At 48.9% G+C, this 10,741-nt stretch overlaps 1 protein-coding gene across 1 annotated transcript; it reads left to right on the forward strand.

Moving 5' to 3' along the window:
- The first annotated feature begins 598 nt into the window (after positions 1–598).
- LOC136464443 (aquaporin NIP2-1-like) lies at positions 599–4,236 on the forward strand. The gene is made up of 5 exons (XM_066463396.1): positions 599–836; positions 989–1,213; positions 2,808–3,002; positions 3,107–3,168; positions 3,611–4,236. The coding sequence occupies exons 1-5, from the start codon at positions 690–692 to the stop codon at positions 3,882–3,884; spliced, it is 903 nt and encodes a 300-aa protein (XP_066319493.1). The 5' UTR covers positions 599–689; the 3' UTR covers positions 3,885–4,236.
- Positions 4,237–10,741: the final 6,505 nt, after the last annotated feature.

The raw sequence follows: 10,741 nt of genomic DNA on the forward strand, positions 1-10,741 counted from the left end.
AATAAACGTCAACTTATTATACCAAGTCCGGCGACGCCAAAATATCCGTCCCTACAATAGCATTTGTCGCTTGGGATCAAGCGCCCCCCGGCCCTCCCTATTTTAGAATTTGTTCGTCACCCACACCCCTATACTATACCAGCGTCATGACCTCGACGTCGCGCTTTTTATCCCGCGGCATATTAATATTATACACACTTACCAATTGATAAACCCCAAATTATTTTACCTGCTGCAGACACAAATACCATTTGTTTTGTCTGCGGTCACAGGAACGATGACGCGAATTCGTGTCCTTAAGTAAGAGCAAATATAAACGTGAGATCGAGTTCATACATCCCGTCCAATGGCGATCCGACAACGTGTTGGAAGAGATTAAACTAGCTGGAACGAAATCGGGGAAATTCATTTGAGCAGCGATGATCGATCCCCTGGCTGATTAGGGAGCTAATAAGTAGCACTGCGCCTCTGTGGACCCGACAAGTAGGCCTAATAAAAAGGCGTTGTGTACCTGCCACCTCTAGCTCACTCCTTGAGGACCTGGCTCTCCCTATAAATACCTCCTGCTTACTGCCTCCGAGAGCAAGCAAGCAAGAAAGAGAGGCAGACACATAGCTGCGAGTAGAGCTTCTTCTTCCTCCTCCTTCTCTTCCTGAGTGCAGTACGTGTGCTAGCTCTAATCGCCGGAAATGTCGACCAACTCGAGATCGAACTCCAGGGCCAACTTCAACAACGAGATCCATGACATCGGCGCGGTGCAGAACTCCACCATGATGCCCCCCACGTACTACGACCGATCGCTGGCGGACATCTTCCCTCCCCACCTCCTCAAGAAGGTATGCATATCTGTGGTGGTGACTGGTGTCTGGTGAGGCAGATCATCGTCACACAGAGAGAAGCTTCTTCTGGTTCATTCTGTTGTCGTTTCGTTGGTTGTTAATGACCGGAGACTGTGTGTGGTGCTCCCTCCCATGGAACCCATCAACAGGTGGTCTCGGAGGTGGTGTCCACGTTCTTGCTGGTGTTCGTGACATGTGGGGCGGCGGGGATCTACGGCAGCAACAAGGACCGCATATCGCAGCTGGGTCAGTCGGTCGCCGGCGGGCTCATCGTCACGGTGATGATCTACGCCGTCGGCCACATCTCCGGCGCGCACATGAACCCCGCCGTCACGCTTGCGTTCGCCGTCTTCCGCCATTTCCCCTGGATTCAGGTACGCGTTCGCAACTGTTGTTACAGCTGCAGGCTGCAGCCTGCTGCAGACTTCGTCTTCTTGCATCAAAACTGAACCATAGTTGATTGGGCATAACGATGCACTCGTTGACATGCGTACAGCTAAGCTCCTCAGTGACATATAACAACGCACACCAGCGATTCCTTTCGCTTTGCTGAGCTCTTCTTCCTTTGACATTCTTATATATTTCAGTCCCTTTTTAGTATATAGACAACACATTTCAACCAATTTTATATTTCTAAGAGGAAAACAGACGTTGGCAAACATATATAACACTCGTATATTTCGAATGCCAACTGGATACAAGTGTGTCAGAATATTTAAACATAAACATAACTTGTTCTGACCAACAGGTCCTAGTACATGGATATATAACAAGAGGGGTATCTGTCTCACACGGCTTAAGTTGAGCTGCACATACTTGTCATGGTGTGATCATGGGCCAAATTATTCACCTTTTTCTAAGGCATAATAGATGCCAAATGATCAAGGTCTAGCTTAGTATTATCCTTATCTAAAAGGAAGTCAAAGAACAACGCTTAGTATATGCTCATGCATGATGTATGTAGCTTGTTGTCCCGGACCAACCAATCGTGTGTGCTTCATATTCATAGCCCAAATATTAATAGTGCCCACGCGGAATTAAATAATCTTGTAGCAGCGACCGTAGCTTGTTCATTCCCCTCACACGTCCCTTTCCTTGGCCTATTCGGTTGCCTAGCTAGCTGAAACCTGGAGCCAAGCAATCAGTAGCATTAGCAAACACAAATAATGCAGAGTGCTAGTACTTGTATATATACAGATAGGGCACGCAATATATACGTTGGGCATGGGCACGGCATGTGAATACCTGCCGGCGGTTCCAGCAGCTGAGCTGACATGAAGCGAAACTGCCAGCCAGAAGCTCGTGTAGTCGTGCCAATGCCAAGACGCAAGTGCTTGAGGACGGCCAAAACGCAAGAGCCTGGCTATGGCCATCCACATGGGCTCCAACCCCCACCGACCAGATTGGCGCCGGGCCGTCGGCCGGCCACGTCGCTTTCGTGGGCACGATCTCCGCGTTCTGAAGGCCGGAGACAGACAAGTGTTCCCTCCCGTCCCGTCCTTTTTGGCAGAAAACGGTGAATTTGGCCGTTGGGTCGGGTGCCGCGCGCGTGCGGCGCAGGCGAGAGGTGTTCCGTGGTGGTGGTGGTGCGGGGAGGGACAGGGACCGAGGGAGTGGCCGCGCCACGCACGCTGCGGCATGTGCACATGCACATGTATTATTCCTCGGGGATGTGCCGAAAACGGCAGCTAGCGCGGCCGGCCTCTGGTTCGGCACCCTGTTCCGGCAGCTGGCTGGCCCAGTTGCCGGCTGCATGCGAGCCCTGTTTCACGACGGGTGAGGCTGACCCGAACCGATTCGATGTGCCGTGCCGAGCACCGCATCCGGGTCCGATCGGTGCACCCTATATCTTTGTGATTTGTGAAGCGATGCACGATGCTGTCGGTCCTTTTTTTTCTCTCTCTCTGATGACGTTTGCGGGATGCTGACGAGCTAGTGCGTTGCATGTGTATGTATATATGGCAACAGGTCCCGTTCTACTGGGCGGCGCAGTTCACGGGCGCCATCTGCGCGTCGTTCGTGCTCAAGGCCGTGCTGCACCCCATCGCCGTGCTGGGCTGCACCACGCCGACGGGGCCGCACTGGCACTCGCTCATCATCGAGATCATCGTCACCTTCAACATGATGTTCGTCACCCTCGCCGTCGCCACGGACACGAGAGCGGTAAGTGTGCTGGACCTGAGGCCCGAGCAGTGATTGCTGTTGGTTTCGCCGTGGAAAACGACGATTCTGACGATGTTTTTTTTTTTCTGTCGTGGATGATGCAGGTGGGTGAGTTGGCGGGGTTGGCAGTTGGTTCCTCGGTTTGCATTACGTCCATCTTCGCAGGGTAAATACATAAATACGCACGCACGCGCGATTAGAGACTGACAACACATATACATGCCGGGTTATTCAATTCGTAGAATACTTAATTATTCAGGTTGAAAATAGAAAATAGTTGAGAGGGCTACGTCAATACTCAATACTCATTTGATTACTATAAAACCAACAGTTGCCTCCTTCCTACTAGTACTAGTAAACAAGAGCAAAATCCAAAACATGATTAGTCAGCAGTAAGGATTCTTTAATTCAGCTAGCTAGCATGTACTACGTATCTAGTTTAGTACGCCAGCCCTGACCTGGTTCGTAACGTAAATTTGACCGTGTCCCGAGAGCGACCCGCACACGCCACGCTGACATAGTGACATAGTAATAGAGCTAGTTGAGATGAAGGAATGAACTGATCGAGCACTGAGACGCGAGGGAAACCTACCGAGTGGTGATTGCAGGGCAGTGTCGGGCGGATCGATGAACCCGGCGAGGACGCTGGGGCCGGCGCTGGCGAGCAACCTCTACACCGGACTCTGGATCTACTTCCTGGGCCCCGTCCTCGGCACGCTGTCCGGGGCCTGGACCTACACCTTCATTCGCTTCGAGGAAGCAGCGCCCAGCAGACACAAGGACATGTCGCACTCGCAGAAGCTCTCCTCCTTCAAGCTCCGCCGCCTGCAGAGCCAGTCCGTCGCCGCCGACGACGAGGAGCTCGACCACATCCAAGTGTGATGCCTGCAGAGAGTGCACACTTGGTTACTCGCTCCTCACTCTGTGTATCGGTAATACTCCTAGGATCGATAGTGGTGCGTAGTTGTCATGATGTCTGGTCTGTGTGTCGGTGCTCATGGTCCATGCACGTACATACGCACGCACTTGTTGCACTGTGTGTCCGGTCCGTGGCGCGGTATGGATATATGGCTCGCTCTGTCAATGTGCCAATGAGCTGGAGCTTATTTTTGGGACGAACACTGTGCCGTGTGCGTGTGTGCAGTCAGTCGTACGCGTGCCAAGTGTACCTCTCCTGTTGTCACTTGTTCAAAAAACCTGTTGGTGCTTATATAAACATCATCTGTGCCTTCCATGACCAAATCTCACTTCCTGCAAAAAAAGAAAAGCTTTGTTACGGTACTCCAGTTACCTCATAAAATTTCAGAGGCCGGTTTGTATGCGTGTAGCTCTCTCTCTATCTGGATGATTCGACCAAGCGGACAATTCGTTTTATCTGTTGCTATTCCTATATATATACTACCATATCTTTAACAGAAAGACGAGGCATATAGTCTGTTATTTATGCCTCACCTTTTGTTCTTTTCTTTTTGGCTTTGATACCTTCGCTTAAATTTGGTTCCCGGTCCAAGGGAGTAGCTAGGTCTTGGTGACGATCGGTTTTGTTACCTAACCGTCTTGTCCTTGCATCATAGTTAAGCATGCAAACCTTGCTGAGAAAGGTGGGTCGATCAATCACCTTTCTCCAAAAGAAACCTTAAAAAAACTCATTAAAAAATCCTCGCATGGTAGTGGCTTAATTAAAATATGCCATCCGTGTGTAACCTGATATTTGCAATGCAAAGAGTATCAGGGCACATACATATTTTCCTGCGATTAGGCATCATTGCACAATCACGGTGTAACCATTATTACAACAAAAGTAATATAGTCCCTCAGCACCCCCGCCCCACTACGGGAGAACGCAGATTTGTCGAGTGCAGCCAGCTTTGTCGAGTGCCAAAAATCGGACACTCGGCGAAGCCACTCTTTGCCGAGTGCCGGACCGGGTGGCACTCGGCAAAGTCTAGCACTCGGCAAAGAGTGGCTTTGCCGGGTGCCACAGAGTGCCCGGCACTCGGCACAGGGCGGCACTCGGCAAAAGCCCTCTTTGCCGAGTGCAACACTCGGCAAAAAAAAATGGCACTTGACGGCCGAGCCCGCCCACGCCGTCAAATTTTAAAAAAAAAATTTGCCGAGTGCCAAGGCCCTGCACTCGGTAAAGATCCCTTCTTTGCCGAGTGCCACTTCCTGGCACTTTGCCGAGTGATAGGGCCGGCACTTGGCAAAATATTTTTTTTTGGTTTTTTTACCCATTTTTTTTGTGAGGCCTTCCCACATTATTTAAAACTCCATGTTCAAATTTGGGACAATTTTGACTTTTTTTGCTATATTTTGTTAGTTTTTTTTTGTTTCGTTGAATTTTATGGAATATTTCAAATTTGAACTGCAGGTGCATGGAATAATCGAATTTGGTCATTCAAAAAATGATATTCATGATATTTAGTGTATGTTGAGGCCGTATCCAGGAACTCACATGAAATTTCGAGCATCTTGTTGATGTAACATGACGAGGTACCTGCGGAAAAAGTGTATTTAAATTATATAAAATCCAAACGAAGTCCGAAAATGACGAAACTTGCCAGGGCGTTGTGTTATCGCATGTAGAGTCTATGGTAAAAAATTGAGAAGGTTTCGAGCAAGTTGCGACATCGGATGCCTAAAACCCAGACATCTCCACATGTGATCAACGAAATAAAGCACCTGCAGTTCAAATTTGAAATATTCCATAAAATTCAACGAAACAAAAAAAAACTAATGAAATATAGCAAAAAAGTCAAAATTATGCCAAATTTGAACATGGAGTTTTAAATAATATATTAAGGCTGCAAAAAAAATAATGGGGCAAAAAAAAAAACAAAAAAAATTTGCCGAGTGCCGGCCCTGGCACTCGGCAAAGAGGGCCTTTGCCGAGTGCCAGCAAGTGGCACTCGGCAAAGATTTTTTTTAAAAAACAAAAGCCTTTGCCGAGTGCCGGCCCGGCCCAGCACTCGGCAAAGGGGGAAACCCTAACTAAATGTGTGGGCCGGCCCACACACTCACTAACTCCACACAACACACTCACGCACGCACACCCCCGCGCCCGCCGCCGTTCGCCGCCGCCAGCTCGGCCCACGCCCACCCCGCCCGCCCCGCTCCACCCCGTCCCCGACCCGCCCTGCGAACCCCGCGTCGGCGCGCCGCTGGCCCAGCCGCGCCCCGCCGTGGTGCCGCCCCTCCCCACCCCAGCCCACCGTCGGCCACCGGATCCGGGGCGCCCCAGCCGCGCCCAGCGCCGGCGCCCCCTGCCCGCCCTCGCCCCCAGTGCTCGGCGCCCCGCAGCGGCGCGCCTGGCCACGCCCGCCTACCCAGCGCCAGCCCAAGGCAGCGGCCCCGGCGAGCCTGCCGCGGCCCTGAGGAGGAGGAAGAAGGTAGCGGAAGAGGAAGGAGGAAGAAGGAGGAAGAAAAAGGAAGAAGAAGAAAGAAAAAGGAGGAGGAAGAAGAAGAAGGAAGAAGGAGAAGAAAAAGGAAGAAGAAGGAGGAGGAGAAGGGGAGAGAGGGAGGAAGCCGAGGTGGAAGGGACGAACGTTCGTCCATGTCGTCCACGCCGTCATCCCCGCCCTCGCCAGAGGAGAAGGTAAAGCCGCAGGGTTGTCAGCCATCGCGCCGTTTATGTCGTTGACGGCCTTCGTGCCGGGTTTGTGGTTGTGTTGGCCATCGTGCCCCAAATGTGGACGTCAGCCTTGCAGGTTTTGGAAACCTCCCCGTGCAGGGGAGGTTCGTGCTGGGTTTGTGGTTGTGTTGGCAATATCTTCTTTTTTGTGCAGCGGACATCGGGGGCGGCGTCGAACCAGGTCGGAGGGTCGCCGACATCGCAAGTCGGGCCATCCGCACTCGGACCGTCGCCGGGATCGCACGTTAGGGCGCAGTCGCCGTGAGCCGCTTGCGGAGTAGTTTCTATGTATCGAACTTGTGAACTTGTGGACTATGAACTTGTGGTTTGTAATAAATTGCGGATTTCGAACAAATTGGTCGTTTGTAATATATAAATGTGGTTTGTAATTTATTGCTGTTGAATTGTGGTTTCTATTATATATATATATATGCATTGTTGTTTAAATGGAAAAGCAAAAAACAAAAAAAGAAATTTAGAGGTGGCTTTACCGAGTGCAATGACCATTGCACTCGGCAAAAAAAAATTTAAAAAAATAAAAAACACGCTTTCCGAGTGCAATGGTCTTTGCACTCGGCAAAGAAAATTAAAAAAAAATAAAAAACACCCTTTGTCGAGTGCCGGTGCTGTGGCACTCGGCAAAGAGGTTTAAAAAATAGATTTTTTTGCCGAGTGCCGGAGCTGTGGCACTCGGCAAAGAGTTTTTTTTAAAAAAAGACGGCGTCGGCCGACGGCGTCAAATCTTTGCCGAGTGCCCGAAATTTGGCACTCGGCAAAGCAGCCTTTACCGGAAAGGGATTCGACGGAGGCTCTTTGCCGAGTGTTACACTCGGCAAAGGCTTTGCCGAGTGCAAAGCTGCCTTTGCCGAATGCAACAGACACTCGGCAAAGAGCCCGCCTCCAGTAGTGCCCCCTCCCAAAAAAACTATGAGTTCATAATGAGTCAAACTATCCTAAAAAATACTCCATTAACAGAGATGGTCGTTTAAAGACGGTTGCCTTCGTTAATGGACGACATCCATCCCCGTTAACCATTAACGTAGGCGGGCGCTCGGCCGCGGGCGCTGGCCACGATTAACGGAGGCGGCACCCAACTGTGCCTGTCTCCATTAATGTGAGGTCAATGCCTTGCGAAACTATTTGTGTAGTAGTGTATACTCTATACAAAATATTATCAATATTTATATCTTCAAATATGTTTATTATAAAAATATATTTATTAATTAATTTAGTAAGACTTATTATTTATCAATTAGATAAACTTAAATCATTATTTACGATAAAAGCCACTAGAACAATTCCATTTTTTTTAAAAAAATTATCTATATTTTGCCATTTAGAAAAATAATACAAGGTAAACTTTTTTTTTTCTTGAACTCACAAAAGATTTGCGCATCGTTGTATTAAGAAAGAAGGAGTTTGAGTACAATGCGCTTTGCCCGCGCTGTAGGGTGGCTCAAATGGATTATAGTTAAGCTCGTGCCCACCCTAAAGGCCATAGAAATATAAGGTAAATTTTTCTATGGAACCTAAAGTAACCCATGGCCTTACAAAAGATAATATGAAGTAGCTCTATAAATTTGTATGTAATTATGAACGACTATATAAAGTAACCTCTAAATTTGCAACTAAATTATGCTATAAAAGATAATCTAACTTGTGCACATAGGGCATTATTAAAAATAAACTAAAATATCCCCTCATTTTATTTCTAACATCTGAAGTAGCTCTGTTTATCTCACATAAGGTAACATACCTATTGTGTCAGAAAATAAAACAGATAGAGATAAACAATTTTGAATTGATGTAGGTACTGAATTTATCCTAAACTTTTAATACTTATATTTTAAGATTGGTTCTGCATTTGGTTAGTTTTCGAGTGCTCGTCATACCATTGCTAGGGGTGTCAAAATAACAACGCAGCGCAAGAAGAACAGTTCTACTCTATCTATTTTGTAGCAGAACCGTCCGAAATAACACACCTTTAAAGGCGCTCGTCTTTCGCTAGACACTAAGCACCTCGAAAGATGGCTACATCGGACAGTTCCGTCGAGCACAACCCAAGGGAGAACTCAAACAATCCACGTTTTTTATCCAGAATCCACTAATGAGAACAAGTTTACAATACCTAGTCCATTTCATACAACAAGAGTTTTCAAAAATACATTATTACAATACCAAGTTCAGAGTGCGGAATTTAAACAGCGGAATTGAAATAAACATCAAACGATAAGATACAAGGATCCGTCTGCGCCCACCAGAAAAATCCTCCACACAACAACCACTCCTCAAGCTACACCTGCAACAGGGGTAAATAAACCCTGAGTACATAATGTACTCGCAAGACTTACCCGATTAGTGAGAATAATTTCCTGACTCTAAAGGGTATGATAAGCTTTATGGTTTGTTGGGTTTCCTTTTTGCGAAAAGCATTACTACTAGTGAATCCTTATGTATGTGTGTTTATTAGCAGTCATGATTAGTTCATTAGCAAACCATTCTATGTAAGCACTGGGCCGCTACGCCGACCAACTAGGGACCCCCTCGACCCATCTAGAAGACCAATTCTCACCTACGGGGCAGCGCTCAACAATGGGCAGCGATTCGAAGACCGAAGACAAAGCAGGGCAACCTCTCCATGTCGACGGACAACCTATGGTGGCGACAACAATGTTTCGGTGAGCCACGGCGCTAAGGGAGTAGTAGAGGTAGCGGTTGAGCATCAGCAACTCACCAAGGACCTAGCCAAGGCGATGGTTCGGCCAGAGACGCCCCGAGCAAGGCTGGCCGCATACGCGCGGTGAACTTGACGACGAGTCGCGGTGGACACGACCATGTCAGCAGTGCTGGGACAGCGGTAGGGGTACGACTCAGGTGCGCATGGCAAGGAGGGCTCGAGGCGAGTCTAGCGGTGCAGCCAATTTGGCCCGAGGTGGTTAGATAAGAGCTGCCCTCGGTGATGGGCGGACTCGGCCTTATCGGCACGGTGGCGGGGGAAAAGCTCCAAAATTGAAGCTCGACTGGGCGCCATTCAAGCCGGGGTGGGGGGTTGCTAGGCAGCTGGGTGATGAAGCTAGCGATGCGACGAATCGGGCGATGGCGACTCCTCCCTGCTTGTTTTTATGGTGCGACTTAGTCCACTAAGGCAGTAGCGAAGAGAGAGGGGAGGGGGTAGGTCAGAGCTCAGCTCATCCTCGTCTTGGCGGGACGCGAGCAACGCGATTAGGATGCACACACGCAGGTGCTACGGACAAGGCGTGCGCATGACCGACATGGCAACGATGCGACTGTAACGTCTTAATGGGCGAGGCGACAGCAGGTACGGCCATGTGCCGATGCCGCGGATACGCCAAGCGTGCGCAGCAGCGACAGGGCCACCGGTAGGGGCGGTCAGCGGTGCAGAGTCGTAGGGGTGCAGATGCGATAGCGAGGCGACGGCAGCGCAACGCAACTGTGCCAGCACCAATGGCGGCAGCGCGAGGCAGGGCAGCAGGGCGTGGGGCCAGCGGCTCGCTGCGGCCGCCTCGGCCAAGCCTAGGCGCCCCGACCGACCCAGCGTGGCGGCATGGGGTGACCGCGCAAGACGCGGCCATGTGCGTGGCACGGGGTGGCCACACGGTGACTGCGCGCACGACGCCAACCATCCCGAGACTATGTCGTGCACGAATTTTAAAGTGCCCAAAACGACTAAACGGTTGCTTCAGGAGCCAAACCATCTTCACCATGCTACAGATGGCATATGAGACTACCTAATCGAGCTATAACATCACACCACCCTTTAACCCAATCTCTCAAAATAATTTGCTAAACATAGCAATGTTTACCTGTTGACAACTTAGAATCTTTCTAAGTTTTTTGAGCTGAACTTGATTTCAATTTGTAATTTCTAGGCTAGTAGAAATATTAGCTAATAATATCATTTTTCGACAGCAAGTATTTCACTATCATCTATAAGTTTGTACTTCAAACTTTATTTAAATACCACACACATGTTCTATAGTATTTTTGCTTAATAAAAATTAGTTTTAAACCCTACTTGATATACCTGAACTATTGAATCAACTTTTGTTTAACATTTTTATTGATCATTTTAAGTTACAAGAAATTT

Source organism: Miscanthus floridulus, chromosome 7, assembly GCF_019320115.1.
Source record: "Miscanthus floridulus cultivar M001 chromosome 7, ASM1932011v1, whole genome shotgun sequence".
Lineage (NCBI taxonomy): Eukaryota > Viridiplantae > Streptophyta > Magnoliopsida > Poales > Poaceae > Miscanthus > Miscanthus floridulus.